The sequence below is a fragment of the Apium graveolens genome, chromosome 7, assembly GCF_009905375.1.
Source record: "Apium graveolens cultivar Ventura chromosome 7, ASM990537v1, whole genome shotgun sequence".
Lineage (NCBI taxonomy): Eukaryota > Viridiplantae > Streptophyta > Magnoliopsida > Apiales > Apiaceae > Apium > Apium graveolens.
Window position 1 is genome coordinate 77,268,095 of NC_133653.1, and position 22,297 is coordinate 77,290,391.

At 35.1% G+C, this 22,297-nt stretch overlaps 2 protein-coding genes across 2 annotated transcripts; one reads left to right on the forward strand and one right to left on the reverse strand.

Annotated features, from left to right (window-relative positions):
* Window positions 1-1,933: 1,933 nt before the first annotated feature.
* On the forward strand, window positions 1,934-8,963 carry LOC141670425 (U3 snoRNP-associated protein-like EMB2271). The gene is made up of 7 exons (XM_074476255.1): window positions 1,934-2,507; window positions 3,770-4,112; window positions 4,538-4,762; window positions 6,004-6,229; window positions 6,453-6,622; window positions 8,387-8,452; window positions 8,648-8,963. Exons 1-7 carry the CDS (start codon window positions 2,110-2,112, stop codon window positions 8,726-8,728), a joined length of 1,509 nt encoding a protein of 502 aa, XP_074332356.1. The 5' UTR covers window positions 1,934-2,109; the 3' UTR covers window positions 8,729-8,963.
* Window positions 8,964-10,339: 1,376 nt separating this feature from the next.
* LOC141670663 (uncharacterized) lies at window positions 10,340-20,940 on the reverse strand. Its single transcript, XM_074476612.1, has 19 exons — window positions 20,696-20,940; window positions 19,456-19,559; window positions 18,611-18,697; window positions 18,402-18,477; window positions 18,228-18,302; window positions 17,998-18,051; window positions 17,817-17,876; window positions 17,625-17,741; window positions 17,243-17,337; window positions 16,944-17,146; window positions 14,869-14,966; window positions 14,459-14,562; window positions 14,201-14,366; window positions 13,895-14,014; window positions 13,420-13,502; window positions 12,953-13,094; window positions 12,548-12,577; window positions 11,688-11,758; window positions 10,340-11,526 (listed from the first exon to the last, which is right to left on the reverse strand). Exons 1-19 carry the CDS (start codon window positions 20,732-20,734, stop codon window positions 10,689-10,691), a joined length of 2,562 nt encoding a protein of 853 aa, XP_074332713.1. The 5' UTR covers window positions 20,735-20,940; the 3' UTR covers window positions 10,340-10,688.
* Between the last annotated feature and the right edge of the window lie 1,357 nt (window positions 20,941-22,297).

Consider the following 22,297-nt stretch of genomic DNA (forward strand, 5'->3'; position numbering starts at 1 on the left):
TACAAACCGGGCTTTATATATCACAATTTCATTTTTCTCATTTCATTTTCGTACAAATACCCATCTATTCCAGGCAGGTACTACACCAGCTGGTGTTTGGACTATAGGTCCAAATACATTTCTCTTGCGCAAGGATTGCAATTCTTCTTGGATCACAATTTTCCATTTTCGCCAATCATCTCGGTGTCAACACTCTTCCACACTTTGTGGTTCAAGATCGGAGTTCATAATAATATCAGATGCCACGGAAAAAGCATATGCATCATCAACCTCAGTACTCCCACGATCCAGTAATTTCGCGTTATGGACATAATTGATTGAGATCTCATAGTTTTCAAGTACCTTTGCTTCTGTGGAAGCATTTGCCACTTCTGGGTCATGTGCCAATTCTGGGGCAACCTTCTCTTATGGAGGCAATCCCACGTATGGGAGTTTTGTTACAGCCACTTCAGGGGCTTGAACCTCTTTAGGAGGCAATACCACTTCTGGGATATTTTCTGAAACTTTTGCCACTTATGGGGCAATTCCAATCAATTTCCGTTTTTGTGGTACAATATCTTTTGCATCAATTTCGCTGAAATTGATTTATTGCCAGGGATTTTAATCCTGGTCGGAGCATTAACAGCAGGTCTATATGATTTCACAATATTTCTAGAATCATTAAATGCATCTGGCATTTGATTAGCAATATTTTGCATATGTATAATTTTTTGAACCTCAGATTCACATTGTTTAGTTTGCGGATCAATAACATTTAATCCTAAGGTATTCCATGATATTTCTGAACTTAATTTATGCAAAATTTTATCTCCCCCTAATGTAGGGAACATAGATTCATCAAAACGACAATCAGCATACCGAGCAGTAAAAACATCACCAGTTAATGGATCCCGATACCTTATAATAGACAGAGAATCAAAACCAACATATATACCAATTCTTCTTTGAGGTCCCATTTTAGTTCTTTGAGGTGGTAATATAGAAACATACACAGTACAACCAAATACTTTTAAATGAGATATATTAGGTACTTGACCAAGAACCAATTCTTGAGGGGATTGTTTGTGGTAAGCAGAAGGCCTTATTCTAATTATATTTGTAGAATGAAGTATTGCATGACCCCAAACAGATATAGGTAACTTTGCTCTTAGGAGTAAGGGACGGACAATAAGTTGAAGTCTTTTAATTAAGGATTCTGCTAAACCATTTTGTGTATGTACGTGAGCTACCGGGTGTTCGCCTGAGATTCCTACTGACATACAATAATCATTAAAAGTTGCAGATGTAAATTCAGCAGCATTATCTAGTCGGATTGATTTAATGGGATGGTCAGAAAATTGAGCTCGAAGTTTAATTATATGGGCAAGTAATTTGGCAAAGGCTGTATTTCGGGTTATAAGTAGACATACATGAGACCATCGAGTTGACGCATCAATTAAAACCATAAAGTACCTAAATGGGCCAGAAGATGGATGAATAGGACCACAAATGCCACCTTGAATATAGTAGTTGACCGAAAATATTAGTTATGTTTAATATAGAGGAAGTATAGGAGAATAGAAGATATGGAGAGAAAGTTGTATCTCATTTCATTAGCTAAATGAGTTATTTATAGTAGTTGGTTTACAAGTCTTACTAAGTAAGCTATTCAAATCTTCTTCATTAAGTATTACAAAACTTCCTCGATAAGCTTTACGAGTCTTCCTCGATAAGCTTTACAAGTCTTCCTGATTAAGTTTCTTTCCTAAAAAGTTGTACAAGTCTTCCTCAGTAAGATTTGAGAGACTTCCTCGATACGTTTTGACAACCACTTTATATTTATTCAAATATTTTAAGACAAAGCATAATTAAGCCTATTTTAAAACTTCTTATAAAATTATCGGTAAATGGACCTAGTTTGGGCCTAAATGGAACGTTTACAATAAACCAACACCCGAAGCCCAAAACACAATACACTCTTCCACCTTTCTTCTCCCCAGAACCAAAACCCCTTAAACCCTAGTTGTCATCTTCATCATCCCCCTTTCAATTTAAACAAACCTATACTTACAATACACACACATTATTATAGCTCTAAACCACTAAAAATACAATCTTTATTACTCCACTATGGGGAAATCAGTCAAGAAAGCTCCCAAATCATCAGGCAAGAAGCGCTTCTCAATCGAAAACGACACGTTTTTCGACAACGACAAGAAACGGCGTCGTAATTTCGAAGATGATAACATTGAAAGTAGCGATGAAGATGAGTACGGAGAGCTGAAAGGCGGAGAAGAGGCGGAGGAGGAGGAAGTGGAGACTGCGGCGGAGGTGAGGAAGCGAATTGCGGAAGCGCATTTGGAGAAATTGAGGAAGATTAAAGATGAGCAAGACAAGCGTGAAGTAAGTGATGATGATGAGGAGAGGGAGAGGGATAGGGAGGGAGAGAGGGATACGTGGGTTGCGAATGTGTTGCAGCAGGAGCAGCTGGAGGATAGTGGTCGTGTGAGACGCTTAATTGCTTCGAGGTACTTAATTTTGGATAATGTGTGTGTGTGTGTTTGTGTGGTAGTAATGTGATGATGTGGTTTAAGGTCGGGTTATTTTTTGGATGTTGCTTGCATTGAGTTAATTTATGGGTTTACTGTAGTGTAGTGTTGGTTTCGTTAAGTCAATGTGTATGTAATGTGGTGTTTGAAAGGTTGGATTTTTAATAGGTTGCTTGCTTTGTGTTAATATATCGATTTATTGTGGTGTGGTGTTTGTTTCTTTGAGTAAATGTGTGTGTGTGATGTGATGGTTTAAAGGTTGAATTTTTATCTTAGGTGTTGGGTTTCGGTATTTATGAACTGTTTGACTAGTGTTGTGTTTATGAGTAAAGTGTTGATTTATTTATATAATCTAGCTCATTAGTGTATTTGAAGTTACGCAAAAAAGCTTTGAACTTGAAATTTAAAGATACATGAAAAAATGTTTTGACACGGGATGAACAGATCTTATGTGTTGTGTTGCTTGATCTGGGGTACGGATTACGGAATACGGGATACAGCACAAATCCGATTCTCCGAATTAGATTTTGTTTTTTTTAACAAGCGAATTAGATTTTGTTATATAAGCAATACGGGCAATCTATACTTATTTGGATAAGGTTGCGGGAACAAATCATAATATTTTAGTAAAAAAGTAAATTTGTTAAGATATTTTAGCAAAAATTTAACATATTGATCAATTAAAAGTTTTAAGCACGATCAGTATAGCGACGCAGTAAGCACCGTGTCCGAGTATGCGGCATGGGAACGGCAAACAAAACCTAAGGCGTTTTGTTCGTGTGGTATAGGTACAATTATGTTACCAGATTTTCAGTTTCTTGTATGGATTTGGTTACTAGTGAAACTACTAGAGAGCCAGTGGAAGTTGTCAACGTCCAATGGCAATTTAGACACTTATCTACCTATAAATAAAATACTAGTTGAATTTATTCCATTTTTTGTAGATAAATGTAAGTGTTTTTGTCTTGCATTACTACATACTTTGCATCCTGGAATTTATTGCCAAACGGCAGTCTTTGATCCGATAATTATAATTTAATGTTTTGTGACAATTTTTAGATGTTATGCTGCCCCTAATTTCCCGTTATAGTGCCTTCTATATCTTTTCTAATGTTGCGCACATGGGGAACATACTTGATTGTAATCAGTATTTCTAAGAACTTACTTGGTAACCATGCTTAAAAGTACGAAACTTCAGTAATGTTAATATTTTTTAAAAAAATTATGTTTATCATATTTAGGGTACAAAAGCCAGAAGTAACTGAAGGGTTTCGCGTTTTAGTAAAGCACCGGCAGTCCGTCACAGCAGTAGCTCTATCTGAAGATGACTTGAAAGGTTTTTCAGCTTCCAAGGATGGTACTATTGTTCAGTGGGATATTGAAAGTGGGAAGAGTGAAAAATTTAAATGGCCAAGTGATGAAGTACTGAAATCCCATGGTTTGAAGGATCCACAAGGGCGAGCAGTAAAGCACAGCAAACATGTTTTAGCACTGGCGGTTAGCTCTGATGGTCGCTATTTGGCGACTGGTGGTCTTGATCGCCATATTCATTTATGGGATACTCGATCACGAGAACATATTCAGGCAAGCAGCTGTATTTTTGTGTTTTTTGGTTTTTAGAACTGACCAAGATAGAGAGTAGAGAGTGCTTCTTTATTTTCAGAAACTATTATGAATTAAGAATGTAATTGACTCTAGACGTAATTGTCATATAATATCTTATAGTATCTGTCTTCTAATTTATATAGTAAGCCATACAAAGATCCAGATTACAGTTAATTCTTGTCCAGAGCATTTTGGAAAATATTTTCTGAAACTTTAGAAATTTTAGGAAGCTAAATATAAGAAAATATGTAAGAATATGTGACAAAATTTCATATCTATTATTTGGCTCAAGAATTATTTAGGTTTTGTGTATTTTTGTCTGTCACATCAGTAAAGGTCTACCCATCACTTGTGTTTCTGTCTTGCTCTTACTGATTTTAGTTTCCAACTTATTGATGTTACAGGCTTTTACAGGTCATAAAGGACCGGTGTCATGCTTGACATTTAGGCAAGGTACTTCAGAATTGTTTTCTGGTTCATTTGATCGAACAATTAAAGTGTGGAATGCAGATGACAGAGCCTACATAACAACATTATTTGGTCACCAGAGTGAAGTATTAACAATTGACTGCCTGAGAAAAGAGCGGATCTTGACTGTTGGACGTGATCGAACTATGCACTTGTGGAAGGTATATATCATACGGCTGTCACTCTTCTTGTATGGTTCTTATCAAATTTGTTGCTATTAGCTTTTCTGAAGTTTAGACGAGGTACTAATATCTTGAAAAATGATCAATACCTATAAAGATACTTTAGGCTTTCATTTGTTCTTTACGTCTGTACCTAATATAACTTGCAGTGAAAGAGCCAGGAATCAGGTCCGGGGAGCCAAATTTTAGATTCCGTGCCTGTCAGATTCTAGAGCCAAATTTTAGATTCCGTGCATGTCAGATTCTAAGTGTATAATTTTCTTAGCTGAAGCCTGAATTCAATTCGTTTCTAGCGCATAGTCTAAGTTTATTCACAGTGTAAGTTTATTTAAGCATGAGAATTCATTCTACAAATAAACTAGATAGCATGAGAAAATTGAAAGACGATTAAAAAAATAAGTAAACTTAAGTTCTTTAACTTGTGATAATGTGAGAATACAGATAAAATAAAACCAAGACTTATAGATTTGGGTAAATAGTATGTTATAAAAACATCAAATAAATGAACTAGGTAAACTATAGCAAATAAATACTTGGTGGCCAAACCAGGAAATATAGGATATGAGAGGGCCAAAAATAAGTATGTCAGAGATGAAAGGATAACATCTTATATTTACTAGTTTGCTCTGAAGTATGAATTTTATTTGTCCTTATTCTAGGTTTGTGGGAGGTGTTACACTTTCTATTCGACAGCTTGAGGGGTTGAAATATTTTTATAAGTAATTGTTCCTTATAAATACAAAATAATTAGGCAAATGAGCTAACGATTAAGGGGTTGCTTGGTTTAGAAGATTTTGGTATCAGGTAAACCCACACATGGTGTTTGGTTGACTATTTTTGAAAGTCGAAACCCATATCTCAAACAATTTGATACGAGATTTGACCCCCTTGGGGGGGGGGTTGGTTTGAGGGAGAGTTGAGGTATCAAATTAAATTTATTTATTTTGATTTAATAGTAAATAGTAATATTTCTTCTTTTAAAAAAGCAATAAATTAGTATTTAGTTGGTTAGATTATAATTTGTTAATCACAGATGTTTCATACTAATTTTTTTCTTTGTATTTTGTATAGTAACTTAACTTCACTAAAATGTTAGAACTTTCAGAATACACAAAAATGGTTCTAGATCTGAAATCAGCAAACATGAATGGTTTTATTGTACTTTATAGCCTTGTATCTTTCCACCACATTGATGCATATTTTCTTACTCTACAAAACAGGTGCCAGAGGAGTCTCAATTAATATATCGTGCTTCAGCATCATCATTAGAGTGCTGTTGTTTTATTAGTAATGATGAATTTTTGTCGGGCTCAGATGATGGAAGTATTGAGCAATGGAGCGTATTGCGGAAGAAGCCTGTTCACATTATAAAAAATGCACATGCTTTGCAGACTTTAGACAAGTTGGAACACAGTGAAAATACAAGACAATCGAATGGGCATAAAGGTAAAAGTCAATTGTTGTTTAATATTTTCTTTGTAGCAGCATACTGGTTGAGTTTTTTTACATGGTTGTATTATGTTTGCACCTGAGTAACTTCATTATTGTATGCACTTTCATGAAAATTGAAACCTGTATATTACCATTATTCACGGTTTGATAATATGTATACTGTATAAAGTCTATTACCATTCCTCAAATTTTGATCATATGGATAATATCCATGCAGAAGATGGTATCATCAAAAACCCATGTCTCTCTGCGCATTCCTGGGTTGGATCTGTTTCTGTATGCCGAAACAGTGATCTCGCTTCCTCAGGAGCTGGTAATGGGGCAATTCGTTTGTGGGAAATTGAAAGGGAATGCAAAGGTCTTCGGCCATTGTTTGAGCTTCCTTTGGTATGCTTCCATATGGCTACCCTTAGTTCCTTTTTTTGTAGTGTATATGATTTTTGAATTTTTTTTTTACATATACACCTTTAATATTCAGTTTTTACATGTTGTAACTCTTAATAAATAATTACTCATATAATATCATTTTTAGCTGATGAACACCATTTAATATGTAATATTTTCGTTATTATATTTTTTATACTACTTGCTACTATATTTTATATCCTGTCCGAAAAATGAGTGGATATAAATCTCTTGTCATGGTATACAGACACCGTTTAGCGGTGCTTTAGTCACCTGTATCCTTGTTATTAATCTTCTTTGACCTTCTTGCACTGGGCAGGCATTTGCCCACCATTACATGGTCTTGCGACTTTGCTGAGACCTGTTTTTTGAGTAAATCATCTCGCTGCCCTGGTCACTGCGACCCCCTTTGTGAGGAAACACATCTTTTCCTAAAATTGCTGGCATATCTGCCGAGTTTCTTAGTGAGAGTTGTCTTGCGTCCCTAGGTGTTCTCTACCTACTTGTCATTTTCGGCCACTGCTACCATTTTGCTGAAGGTGGTTCGAGTTTTTTTGGGAGTATGGCATGGGTTATGAGATCCTAAAACTCATTTATCCCTTAACCTAGCTATGTTAGGCTCCTTTACCAATATTATAGTTCACCAAAACATATTCTATGCCCCCTTACCTGTATTTAGCTACTATGGTACACAACACACATCACACGTGGTTTGGTGGATTTTTCATACTTGGCGCTGATGCGCATGCAACCATTTTTTATGGTAAGAGATTATGATCCTACTACTCGGTACAGGGATCTACTACATCTTGTCCTTGGGCATCGAAATGCAATAATATCGCATCTCAACTTTGCATGTATATTTTTAGACTTCCACAGTTTTGGCTTGTATGCTCATAAGGATACAATGAGCACTTAGAGTATCCTCAAGATATTGTTTGCAGTAAGAGTATAGTTACAACCTTTCTATGCTTAAAGGAAACGAATGACACATGCGTTAGCAACCAGTGGAACAAGTCCTGGTGCAAGCACCAGTTAAACTTGGGGAGGCAGTGTTTTAGTAGAGTATGTGATTAAGTGGCTTTGTTACCTATTTCATTAGGAACAGAAGATTCCGGTGCACAACCTTTATATGATTGCCTAGGCACCGAGTATTTTGGCTATTGTGGTTTGCAGTAGAGTGATTTAGTATGTTGCTTTTAGAGATTAGTAGGACACATTTAAAATCTGCGCACATGAATTATAGATTAGTATTGTGGTAAGTCAGAAACTAGGAATATGGCCTCCGCCCCGGATATTAGCTCTCTGATATGTATATATATTACATTTTGTGTTTTTAAGTTCTAGATAGCTCTAACACTTAACATTAGAATTGGTAGTCAGCTAATGTTTAGTCATTTACTTTGCATACGAAGTCATTAGCCTGTCAGTTGTGCAAGTTTTAGAATTTAAGCTAAGAATCTAAGTAGGAGTCCGAAAAGCTTGATGTTATGATTACATGTTTGTTTTAAGACAGTTGTCAAATTCTTTTGGATTTTATGTGTACACTAATAGTACATTTTATGAGAACATTGTTACTTTTCATTATTTTGTAATATTTGCACTATAGGTTAAAGTTGATGATTGGCACCAGAATTTACTGAAAGTGGTAGTAGTGAACCACTATTATTATATTTATAGTGTTATGCAGATGAGGTTATTTTTCAGGATATGCTGAAAGTATTTCCTGTTTTTTGTGAAATGCAGGTTGGGTTCGTAAATTCATTGGCATTTGCAAAATCAGGAAAATTTCTGGTTGCTGCAGTAGGTCAGGTAATAAATCTGTTATTTTGCTGATACTTTTCCTCGTAATGATAATACTTTTACCTGTTGATGTTGAGAGGTCTTTAGCAATTGCATTGCTTTCTTCTATTTTACTTCATTAATATTATTTATACTGTAATTATTTTACACAGTAATTGTTCAGATCACAATAGCTCTGACATTACTGAATAACATCATACACAGGAACCCCGTTTAGGAAGGTGGGGACGTGTTTCGGCTGCTCGCAATGGTGTGGCTCTGCATTCTTTGCAACTTGCAGATTAATTACATATATAAGCTCTTCAGTTTTGCCCAGATTCATTGAGAAGTATTATGTCTATCTTTATTAAAATTTTGATAATGGTTGAGACACTGATTTTGTATTACCAATGGCCTAGCCCGTCCCTTCCAATGTGGTATTGGGTACTTGTGTTCCTTTCACATTATTTAACAGGCCTTGAGATATAATTAGATGCAGTTATACACCAGTACTATAAGAGGGTTCCGGTTTATCTTGTTCTCCTTGTCTTGAGTTTTTCGTTGCACCGACACAATATTAGTATCAAAGTCATGTCAATCATTTGTTGAGCACTAATTCAAATAATACTCCTATAATTTTGATTCTGCTAGGTTGTCGATAAACATTAACGTTTATGAAGATTATTTCTTGAGGATATTTATTTTCCAATTAAAAATCTGATATTTGGAGTCAAACAAAGCTGAAATTCTTGAATTCTTTTTAAAAATTGTTGGCATTCAAACTGAGAAATATCCAGAAGGATGCAAAGTAGCAACTATAATATTGTGTTCTAGAGTTTAAATTTGGAGGGAAAGATTTGTGCTAATACATTTTCTCTAACGTGTTTTCAAGATTTTTCAAGGAAATAAAAGAATAGAAGGTTGATATGGGTAAATATTTCTCCAAAAATTTCTTTCCAATTAGAGAGATATAAACTGCAGTTTCTTTTCACACCAAAAAATTTGGATACACGAAAGATAATTACTTACCAGTTTTTTTCTTTTCTTTTCTGCAATATTCGATTCCTTTTACGCTTCAATATTTCTGCAATATTTCAATAACTCAATATGGATGTTTAAGCGTAATAGCTTGCAAGTCGGCACGATGCTATATCGTATCCTGTAACGTACAACTTCATTAAAAGGAGTTATGAGCTCACAAGTCTTCTATATCATTTCCTGTAACGTACAACTTCATTAAAAGGAGTTATGATATATATAACTATAATATACTTCTTCCGTACCACCCAATTATTTACATTAAATTTGTGTACAGAGATTAAAAAAAAGTATAAATTAGTGATGAAAATTAAAAAACTTAGGTAAAGTAATTAGGTACCTATCTCTATTTAATATATGAAATGAATATAGTTGATGAAAATAGTAGATATAGTTGATTTTATATAATAAAATTTTATTACATTCGGAATTTTTTGAAATATAAATAAATAATAAAGACATTTAAAAAAGAGAGATATAAAAAAGTAAATGGGAAGGAGGGAGCACTATTTAGTGAATGTGCCCCAACATCTGTACGCTACAATTTGTTTAAAATTTGTTATCTCTTGGAGTAACATTATTTTTCTCACTTTATTTTACGACTGGTCGAGGGTTCGAATTTTCTAAACTTTTGGCTTAACCAAACTAGCAAGTCAAGGCAAAATGTACATGCCCAGTGTCCGACAGCTTCACACGGTTCCCTAGAGAAAAATAGCTTCACATAGTAATAACGTCAGCGAATAATATACGACTTGTGTAATAACTAATCCTCTACAGACTACAGTTCTATACTTCTATCACATATTAGAACGCCTTCCTGCATAGCAGTTTTATTGGGAATAACATTGTATTAAGCTAAATTAAATGTTGCAAACAAAATAATAGAAACGCTCTGCAAATGCTATAAACAGTCAAGATATATCGAACAAAAAGTAATCATTTGCAACAAAATCTTTGTGTAGCAATCTTCCCTTCATATTTCCTGAACAAAGGGGCAAGATTCAAAGCTGCCAGGCCAGCAACCTAGGAACCTAGGAGTTGGGGAAAGAATGATCAGCACTATCCGACTATTAAGCCAATGTACAGTAAGATTCAGAAAATTATATCTGACTATATGAAACAGAATTTCATCAAGTGCGATTCCTTTTCAAACTTGATTTATGCTGTATTCACTATAAATGAGAAAGCCCAGGTGAGATGAATTTAACAATTCATATTTACAGGCAGCTTATTTTTCTACTTCGAGTTCTGCAGCTCCTGAAGTGACTACTGTTTCAGCAGGTTTATTAACATTGCTAGAGGAGCTTGAAGTCCCATCTCCTTCTGACTGTTGACACACAGCGGTTGATGTATCAGAATCTCCGGGTTCTGGCAATCCTCCAACATTACTTTTCCCCACATCAGTTGGCTTACCAGTGGATGATGGAGAATTGTCCGTCTTCTTGGCCGAAGAATCATCTGTTTTATTGGCTGAAGAATCATCATCACGAGATTCTAGCTCAACTTTAAACTCAACATTTGGCAAAGCTGGGGGAGTATCATCTACACTCACAGGTTCATCAATATCAGTAGATGGTGGTGCAACAGGTTCTGTAGTTGCATCAGTCTGTTTAGTGGACTCTGAATGTTGAGAATCAACATTGCCAGCTGCATCAGGTAATTCAGTGGAGTTGGCAGTTGCATTGGAAGATTCAGTAGAGTCTGCAGTTGCAGTGGAAGATTCTGCAGAACTAAGATTTACATCAGTTGGTTCAAGAGAATCAGAATTTTCCCTCCATTCTACCCATTCAGGCGGCTTTTCAATCTCAGTGGCTGCTGTTTCTGTCAAGTCTTTGGACAGACTGGAAAGTGAGGAATACTCCATGGTGTTTTCCGTAGGTACCTCAGATGTTCCAAAATCTGCTGAAGCATCACCAATAACCTTGTCATTGACTACCCCATCAGTAACATCAGCAGCAGCCTCGGTATAAGGTGAAGGTGAAGCAGCAACACCACCAGCCGTGCCTTCATTAGCCGATTTCCCATCCTCAAAAGCAAACCAGTTGGAATTCGTAAAGAGGGATCCACTGGAAAACAAGTGATGTTAAGAGACATCAAATTGGCTGATAGATGACATCAGCATCACCAGAAGATAGACAGCAGGAAAGCATAAACAAGAAACCTCGTGATGCAGTTATTACAGTACAGCCAACATTGTCGCATTTAACGTCTACAACAAATAATTTACCTTTCTTTGTCATCTCCTAGCCTTAGAGATGAAATTACAACTTCAGCCGATTCATCATCAAAGTAGACATCCTGCCAAAAACAAAAAGTAAGAGTTAAATGCAGATACTATAAAAATAAAAACAAGACATATATAACCAACATAATCAGCTATTTACATACAGTGCATAAGCACAGGCAAAGCCCAATTTAAAAGCTGGATTTTTATCCTAATGCAAAGCTAAAACTGTCCTTGGCCCTCCATATATTGACCATGCAAACAATATGACAACCATTGACAATATATAAGAAACATCGATAGTGCCTGCTTGGGAAGCAGGTAATTGCACATAATAATCATCATAATAAAACAATGTTACAAATAATGACGGAAACATAGAAAGCATTTAAAGCATTTATTTACATATTTATACACCCCTTGCACATTTCCTAAATATTCTCCTGTGATTGTCACACTCATAATCCGAACCAAAAAATGACGAGACTGCCAAAGAATTACTACCTTTCCATCCGTGTAATGCTTTTGTGCCTGTGTGACTAGTAGATTTAATGTATCTAGGTTCCAAGTGCAAGGATTGATATGATTTCCCTATTTTCCTTAGTTTACACTAGGTCGTGGGAATACCACACCTAACAAGTGCTTTTACATGCAGTACAGATACGAAGATGAAAATATCTGGTGAGATAGAATACTGTCATGCATCTTAAGGTTTGAGAACAAACAGGAAAACCGTACCACCAAAAAAAAAGGAATGACGCAGCTTTTAAAAAAAGTGGCTTTCGGATTTGATGCAAACACATAACTTATCGACAACATACAATGAGAATAGAGCTCGTCACAAAAGACCAACCAAAACATACCTCGTCATCACGTTCCAGCGAGCCATGAGCCTGCACAAGTAGCATAATTTGTTAAAAAAAGATGCAATGAAAATCATGATATATATATATAGCTATTTATAGTGCAAACATTAGTCAGTACACACTAATATTATGTTTGGCGTACAAATGAAATGTTGACGGCAAATTAACTTCGACCAAGGAGAAACGACAGAGTAAAATTTTATTCAGACATTGAACACAGCACAAACAATAAATGTAAAACAAGACAATGTCATTCTTTTGACTGCATACGAAGTTTCAGTAGTATATGTTCTGCCGGATGAAAAACAATTCCATGTGTAAAACAAGGGCAGCCTTTCAATTGGTAAAACAAATACATAACTACGTAAGCACATTAGAAAGCTCTAGTAGCACAGCCAATACCTCTTCATTGTCATCATTGTTATATATGCCATATCTAAAAGCCTGGCTAAGATTGTTTGCTAGGGCTGCAACATCATAATCTCTGTCTTGATAATCATCATCGTCACTGTCTCTAGTCCTGTCCTGTAGAGCTGTGGGCCTCCTGTTATAATCAGTGGCAACATACACAACACTTAAACATAATTAAATTGAAAGACATATAAGTCGTTATGCGTCCCACAACTGAGCAAAGAAGATTGCATGTTTCCTCAAAATTGTCTTCAATTGTGAAAAAATATTTACATATATAGGCAAATTAAAGTCTTCAAAGAACTCCGGTAAGGCAAATACAATTATTTTAACATATTAATACAATATCACTCATACCTCATATTTAGAAACAGGAAGCCTAATAAGAATACATTAAAGTTATGCATTTGAATAAGCATCACCGAACAAGAGAGGAACAATTGTAATGAAGTACCCACCCACAAGCCCATTGATGGACATTTTCTAATGTGTTGCGCTTCAGTAGAACACTGGAATACCAATCTGACCATTCACTAGTTTCCTGTTAAAGAGACAATTCATCAAAACTTAGTAAACTTCTAGCGGAGAAAAAAAAAGAGAAAGCCAGAATATATAATAAACTTGTGGCCAGGAGCACCTTCATTAAATTAGCGGCATGTGTCCAATATAATCCAGATTATGACCCATATGGCCATATATCATAACATAGATTACAAATGACAACCACAGATATGAGAAATCAACAATTGAATAAATTTTTATTCTTTCATTTAATTTTAATATTCTACATTTATACAGACCTCCAGATGATCCCTAATATACTTAAGGCCAGGAGCACCTTCATTAGATTAAAGGAACAGAGATTACCGAAATCATTTTGGATGCCTAATTATAAGTAATGAAAAGGGTGACAAGCAGAGTTATGAGAAAAACCTGCAACAATGTCTGAATGTCAGTGTTACTTCCCATTTGGACAAGTTTGTTCGATATTCGAGTAATGTGTCCAATATTTCCTACTCTCGGAGGCGATCTCCCTTCAGCAGGGACAGTTGGCTGCAAGACTAGTTCAATCTTAATAAATTGCCATATAGAATAAAGAAACACTCTGAGGTAAACTGTATACATCAACACCAAGATATGAATTGGTTTCACATCAAAAGAAGATGCTAAAAAAAGCAAAGTTAAATCACTACATTATATTTAATTTATGCCTATAGTCATACAAAAACTGAACAATACCTTGTTCACATCACCGATCAGTGTTGAATTTTTCTCAGCTTCAAGAATTTTTCCAACAAGATTACAATCATGGAGGAGATGTTTAATAAGTGGAACTTTTTTGCTCTCTAAGCAAGACAAAATTATCTGTTCTACATGGTGATGCAGAAAGTTATTGTATGGATACCTACAATCGAAATGTAACCAAGTAAGTTTTTTTCCCCCAGATACTTGTATTCCACTAAACACAATCAAGTTAACAGATAATGTAAGCCTTACTCAAAAAATAGTTCTAAAATCCGATTAATAGCCCCAAGGAGGATCAGTTCCTTCTCAGCAGCTTCGCTACTGACAGTCACTAACACAGAGATGAATTCTATGATCTGAAGATTCAAATGCAGGACAAATATGTTGTTAATCAAATTATAACAGCTATGAAACAGAAAAAAATATAACTATTTAATAGCTGAGAATTACAAGCCCTGCCCTGACGAACTGGAATTTATAATTAGTAATCATTAGGTTGTGAAGGATACCAATTAAAATGCAAAACATTCATCCAGTGCCTATAACTTATATACACTTATAGCCTCACTACTACTTGAGCATGTTCACTACTATTTTGACTGAACAGTTTCCTCATCAATAACAATATACATAGAACTCCTTAATCGGTATGTAAAGCTTACCTTCAGACGGTGCTTTCCAAGCGGTGGATGCAGCTTCCCATATGTCGTCACCAACACGTTTTCCTCCGATGAGACATCCAAAAGCTTGAGGAGATCGCCTGCAAGGTGAACCATGGCTAAGAATGATAGGGACCTATGCTGAAGAAAAAATAGTACCAGGAAACTAATATTTCTCGGAAGTGATTAACAACCGAATAATTTGTCACAAGAAGTCCCCGCCGACTAATTGATATTCCAAGAGTTCAATTCTATGATATTAAAATCCAAAACGCAACAGGTGAAAAGTTATTCATTTAATCCTTGTTAGACTAATACTTGAATAGCCTTTTGTATTGCTACATGGATTCCTTAGCCTCCTGGCAGGCTGTCCTACATCACATTTTTCATAGTTACGGGTGTTCTACCGAAATTCATCGTACATGCCAGTGTTTCCGTTGCTTCTTATTGAAATTGGTTCTATGCCGACAGCAGAATCAATTGAAAGCTGCAAGGTTATATAATATATGATTTGCAATTAGAATGAACTTTTTATCAAGGAAGAAAAGCAATTACAGTCTTTTCATTTCAGTTCACATTTCCATAAAAACCAACCACTTGTTCGCGTTGGAACAATGACCACAGATATATACTTCTCTTACTACAATGCCAATAAATATAATGCATGAGAACCTCATCAAACCATAATTATATGGTTCTTTGATATTTAATTATTCAAATACCAAATTTCAGCAGCCCTCCTTACAACATACATGCATTGCTAACGGTAACTACAGCTAGACCTGGTCACTTGTGTGGTCCGTGCGTGCCGGGCCGGGCCGCACACGGGTTGGGCACTCGAACTATCGACACTGAACTGGCCTGTTAATGAACGAACCGGGCTCGGGCCGGGCTGGAACCGGCAAAATTGAACTCGTAATCGGTTGTGCGTGTTATTCGCAGGCTTCTGTGCGGGTTACTCGCGGTTTCCACTTATTTTCAAGTTGCAGGCTAAACTACTATATTGAACTACTATTATTATAAATATACTTATAGTATTGTTATTTTGTTAGTGCGCAAGTGGTAGCCTAGTCTACTCTGTTACTATGTAGCAAATAATTACAGAAAGAATAGACTAGCAGTGCAGCTGAGTAGAGTACTCGCGGGCTGCGGGCTGTGCGGTTATTCACGGGCTGCGGGTTCTTGTTAATCAACTCGTAGTCGGCTCGTGACGTCAACCGACTTGTGCGGTTTTGAACCGGGCCGAATAAATCCGGGTTTTACACCGAGCCGGTCCCGGGCGGGCGGTTCAAACCCGCACAAGTGGCCACCTCTAACTACAGCAAAACCAATACAACTATACGCCACTCCCACTCTATATACTTGAACTTGAATTTCAGTAATTAGTTCTTATGCAAGCCATGCTTATAGCAACCTAGAGACTTTGACACTGGCATTAATACTCGTATCCACTACCCTGAACAACTTCCATAGACATTGTAATACATAAAACTCTCACTCAAAACCAATGTCAACCAAAGAAATTTACTCAAATTTGAAATCGTTACTGAGGTTTCTGCAAAGAAGTAAAAAACAAAAGATCAACTCAAGCCCACACTGGCACACTATCTCTTCCATTTACTCTGTACAGAGTAAATGCACTCGCAAGCTGTTATAATATTAACCATATCTTTTTTCCTTCCGTGCTTAGCAATTACATTTAATAGGTGAAACTGTTCCAATCAGACAAAGAAACTCACAAATATTTATAACAAATTTTGTACACACAGCACATAGATCCACCATCTAGGTTAGTCAGTAGGTCCCTTTTGGCCCAACCCGGTTTCAGAAAAACTTGACACCTTAATTAGTGTTGGTTATCTAAAAGTTGTTACAAAAATCCATGAGGGATCAGGATTCAAATATAAAATTGCTTCTTACAGTAATATGAGTAAAAATAATTAAAAGAAAAAGGTCTTCTGGTAAATTATACACTGAAAAACAGGATTTAAATTGACTTAAAAGTTACCAAGTCGAAATTAAATACCTCAAAGACAATCGCACTCCATATCTATAGCCAAAACAAAGTGTCATCTTACCTAAGCTTTCCAGCATGCCTTCCACTGTCTCGGGATTAGCAGTTGCACCAGATCCATGACTCATTTGGCGATTGTATGAATAATATGTTCCTAACGAAAGCCTCTTGGGATCCAACAACGATATGCATACAGACAGTGAATGTACCAAGACAGATTTCGGTCGTGAGTCTTCTAAAGCATGGCGAAATAACCTACCAATGAAGCTGTTGAAGGAGAGGGATGGAAAATGTTTAACTATAAGATAACAAATGGTTTAACATTGTAAATATCATTCACAGACTATGGGGATTAAATGCTACCTTGGGCCGGAAATTTTAGCAGCGAGCCCTGGGGGAGCGTACCGAGTTATTGCACAGAGTGTTTCTGCCGCATTAGCATGCACTTCAGGACAATCCTGTAATACCAAAAGTAAGATCCTAACAAGTTAATACACTTCATATATTTGCGAAACCAAAAGAAAAAAAACTCTCAAGTTTTAAAATTATGGTGTCTGGCATTTATGGTCAGATGTCTGGTTCAAGTCAATAATTCAATTTCATGAAATCAGTTATCTTCCAACATTAGTTAACAAAAGAAGCAACTTTAGACTGCTAGGTAGAAGAAGACGAACAAGATCAAACAGGTCCCACAAAAAGCACACTAGTGAGTAGTTGATATAGTGACAACAAAGGTGCAACTTACAGACGAGCTAAACTTGTCGACAACCATTTCTAGCACATCTGTCTCTTCTAACCACTGCATTGATTCCACATAGTTGGTATAAAGATGTTCATCAGCGCCTATCAAACGAACTAAAACCTGTCGACGGGAAGATACATTTGTAACCTCTATATCATATGCGGGCACACTATTCGAATTTTCAAGATAACAAACCTCCATAATAGATGTAATTCCAATAAGATCAACCAGTTTCTTTATGATGTCCTGATGAGCCTGTGTAGTCACAGAGGAAACATATGTAAACTGAAAGGTAAACATAAATTATATTTTTGAAAATTATAACACTAAAAGAGAATGATTCATCACAGGTGACTAAACAAGAAAAGGCACTTACTCTTATATAATTCATAAAAGAAACAGTCTTCCGCAGCAAAAGGCATACAACAACCTAGCATGTCAAATAACCATGCGAGAGATCAGAGCAGAAATAACAAATCCCTTGTAGAGAAACTTATGTGAGAAGCCAAAATCAAGCTCCTCGATTTTAAATTTTAATCAAAACAAGAATATTCTACAAAATGCATGTTCATAAGTAACTAATGTTAACTAAAACTTAAAAGACACCTTGCTGAAGTAGCCTGCTAGAAGAGTGCTGTGCGAGTTTTCTGGTTCTAAGAAGAAGAATAGCAAGTCCATCAACTATTAAAAAATATAAACCAGATTCAGTAAATAGATTTGTTAAAATTAAATAGTTCATATATTAAATTTAAATATTATAAAAATAGATCTGATGTTTACCCCCTCATCCTCGACCAATGCTTTGAGTATGATATCAACTTCACAAGTAAAAATTTCACAAGCTATGAAAGGAAACCTGTTTACATATTTCTTTGTTAGTCACTGGGCATATATAGCTATAGGGATTAACTCACTTATTCAATACAATATAAATCGTTTAGAGAAACACATATTCGACAATGTTTAGATGCTGATTCACAGACACCTACTTAAAAGTTCGCCTTTTTTCAGCATCCTCCGGGGCCTCTTCAACTATGTAACGGATGAGTTGTTCTATCTGAGTTCTTTCCCGCAAACTGTAAATTACCAGAGAAAGAAACAATGCCAGAAAATTACAAATTGGCCTTCTAAATGGACCCAAAGAAAACATCAATTTAGAATGTTTTAAAATTCATCAGCCCACCTTTGAGGTATCAACAGTTAAACACTGCTTCTTCAGTTCAATAAAGGCTAAATATGTCACATGCTGGCACTATTTGCCTTGGCTAAATTAAGAATAAGTGAACAACAAAATAGAAAGAATGATTTCCACGAAAATTTCCTAAATAATTTTGTGGTCGCGAAAAATTCCTTAAATAATTTTGTAGCTTATAATCCTAAGATGTTAATCAGAGGAAGAACACAAAGACAGCTACTAAAAGAGTGAGTTTATTCATACTTAGCTTCATTGTCACTTCCAATATAAAAAGAGGTATTTTGTGACACTTATTATTTGGAGGTCTAAATAGTCACATTTTATAACCTTCATATTTTTCACTTTCCAACAAAATAAAGAGCCTATATTGGTTGTTGCATCATATATATATATATATATATATGTGTGTGTGTATATATATATGTATGTAACAAGATGCAAAAACTATTTCAGCATATAGTTAACTTGGTCAACATCATGCATCTGAACCAAACAAAGACATACTTATGTGTGATAGCTTAGGTAAAAAATTATATTCGAGAACATTACAGCACAGTACTGAAGCCTATATACAATAGTTTCATGCTAGAAGTAAATACATAGAAATGTATACATGTTGCATTGCTTAAGATGCCTTACAAATTAATTAGACGGCTATTTATAGCTTTGCACTCTTGGATAATCTCATCCTCATCCAGAAGCTCCTCTAATGAGTATTTATCCTTATCCAGAATTGTGTCCACCTGTAATGGCATGGAACAGATAAGTGTATATATTTACTACAACCTTCATAAAATTACACAGAAGGCAATACGATCTTATTTAATAAGGAATTTTGAAGATAAGTACTTAAGTGATATTTAATTTTGCGTCAAAGATAGTGTATAATGGAAATTTGCAAGTTAAGTGCAATTCAATAATTTGCCAAAAGCAGTTGAAACAAGTTAAAAAAGGGTATATAGTTTTAAAATTCCAGTTAAAGGATATATGGTGTATTTAACTTCAAAATCAACATTCCTGCTCAGTTAACCAATAAATTCCACAACAACAGAGTAAGTTGCACTGGTTATAACAGAACCTAGGCGCCTAGAAACATCCGTTCATAATACAATGTGATTCTATGTTGTAATAAATCAATTTACTTTTTTGTCTCCACGATTAAAGCAACGCATATGTTAGAGATTTCTGGAAGTGTTTTAATTTAAGTTACCATTATTATGCTTTTTTTTAAGTTGCAAAAGTGCACTCTGTATGTAACCAACTAAACACCTCGGTGTCTAAGCAAACAGTAACCCAGCACAAAGTATAGAATAGATAGTCAGTTCCACAATGCAAATTTCAGCCAGGCAGCTTGACTATGCAATTAAGATTACAGTAACTAGCTAACATGGAAGACACAATGCAAAAGTATCATATCATTCACTATGCAGGTATTCTATAATCACATATTCAAATTATCGACACTTTCCAAGTAACATCAAAATTCTCCGAATCTACAGTTCCAGTATGGACTCTTATCCGTATGAATTCTTTATTTTTACGATTCACTTGACAGCCATTCCCTATCACAACTGTTCATCATGTACGAAACTCGATTCATGTAAGAAACTCAAAAACAATAGAATAACCTAACACCTTCCGAATCTCACATTCCAAATCGCAATCAAATTAACAAACGCTAAACAAAAAACAATCCGATTAACAAAATCCAAAAACATATCCTAGTAAATTAAGCGACCCGAATAACAATTTTCATGTGATATCCGCATTTGACATAATCAATCCATAACATAACTAACAAAACAAAATAACAATCGGATCGAAACAGTAACTGAATGTATATATACATATACACACATATATGTGTGTATATACTTACAGGAGATGCTGTGGACAAACCGGTCATACGCCAAAACATATCGAAGAAGGAAAAATCAAATCGGTGGATAAAATGAATCTCCGATCTAAAAAAACACGAAAGAGATATACGTATAAGTGGCGTATACGTATATGTAAAGATACGAAACCCTAGAAATTGGGGGAAGATTGGATCGATAGATTCAAGAACAGATGCAAGTGAGCCTGGGCGGGACACTTGTGGGACTGATTGTTACGTACAACTTTTTTTAATTATTATGCTGCAATATTATTTATCTGGGCCTTGTTATATAAATCGAAAATTAGTCTATAAATTGTTCAAAAATTTGTTTCATAACGAATTTGACAATTTTTAATAAATTTTTTATTAATTATTTAATTATTAAAAATTGTTCGATAAATAAATTATAAATTAATAACTTAATCAAATAATTTTAATTTTTAAAATCGGTAATTAGGTATTTAGGTGACTACTTATTTATTTATCTCAATATGTAATATCTTCTCGTACTTTACTTTTTTTTCGTTTTTCAATTGTTTGTGTATATGTGATTTTTTAAATGAAGGGGTGGATGTGTTTTTTGAGAACAAATGAATAGATGGAGGTAGATTTTTGTGTATTCTATCCAATGAAATAGGAGCTTTTGATATATTGCTCTTTCTGAGGTTAGAATTATTAAGCAGTTTTGTTTTGTATGGCAGCTATTATTTTGGTATCTTTATTCTTGAGAATTTTCACTAAAAAGATGATAGATATTCTCGAGAATCTTTTGATGTTTTATATCATGAACATCTAGATAATTCTTTTTCGTGAGATTTGTATTTCAAATCATTTGGATGGTTTTTGGATGGAAATATGCATTTTTGACTGGCACATTGTATTATAATCAGTGTTTTCTGATACCATGTTGAGTAATCAGCTCATCTAAAATTTTAAGGTCTTAGAGAAAGGCCCCAATAGGATCATATATTTAACACTCCCCCTCACTCGAAAACCCATTTATGGGTCGAATAGTGGAACACCGGCGCCCATCTTTGGGGTATAAATTGGCTTTAGTGTCCACAATAAATTGTGAGTATGTTGGGGGTGGCTGGGAATCGAACCTAGGCGGCGCCTACGCACTAGGCGGTGCCTACGCGCTAGGCGGTGGTAAAACGTCCTAACTTGGACCTAGGCGGTGATTTAGGCGTTTTTACAAAAAATCGGGTCAAAATCGGGATTAGACGGGTTAGGCGGTCAAAAATCGATCCTAGGCGGTCTAGGCGGAAAATAATTAAAAAAATATTTTTTTACGTTTTTATAATTTTAATTCATTAATTTCATAATTTCACACAATATCATGTCAATTTATAATATAAAGTATTGGTAAGAAGTAACAAGTAATATAATATATTTATTTTCTCACTTAAAATATAAAATAACATATTATAATTAATTTAAAAGTGTGAATTAAAATATAGTTAATATTGTAAACTCAATAATTAGTACATAACACATGTCAAATGTGTAGATATTGTTTAATACTATTCTAATTTCTTTTTTTAAACAAATATTTGACATATTGATCATTATATAATTATAAAAATTAAAAATAATATTTAT

Bases quoted from the DNA above. Each gene is read 5' to 3' on its own strand.
- LOC141670425 (XM_074476255.1), top strand. From the start codon at position 2,110: ATGGGGAAATCAGTCAAGAAAGCTCCCAAATCATCAGGCAAGAAGCGC. The intron at 4,113-4,537 runs GCAAGCAGCTGT...TTGATGTTACAG, and splicing joins GATCACGAGAACATATTCAG to GCTTTTACAGGTCATAAAGG. The intron at 8,453-8,647 runs GTAATAAATCTG...CATCATACACAG, and splicing joins TGGTTGCTGCAGTAGGTCAG to GAACCCCGTTTAGGAAGGTG.
- LOC141670663 (XM_074476612.1), bottom strand. From the start codon at position 20,734: ATGTTTTGGCGTATGACCGGTTTGTCCACAGCATCTCCT. The intron at 17,877-17,997 runs GTAAGTGCCTTT...GTGACTACACAG, and splicing joins CTTTTATGAATTATATAAGA to GCTCATCAGGACATCATAAA. The intron at 14,367-14,458 runs GTAAGGCTTACA...TTTCGATTGTAG, and splicing joins ATTTTAGAACTATTTTTTGA to GTATCCATACAATAACTTTC.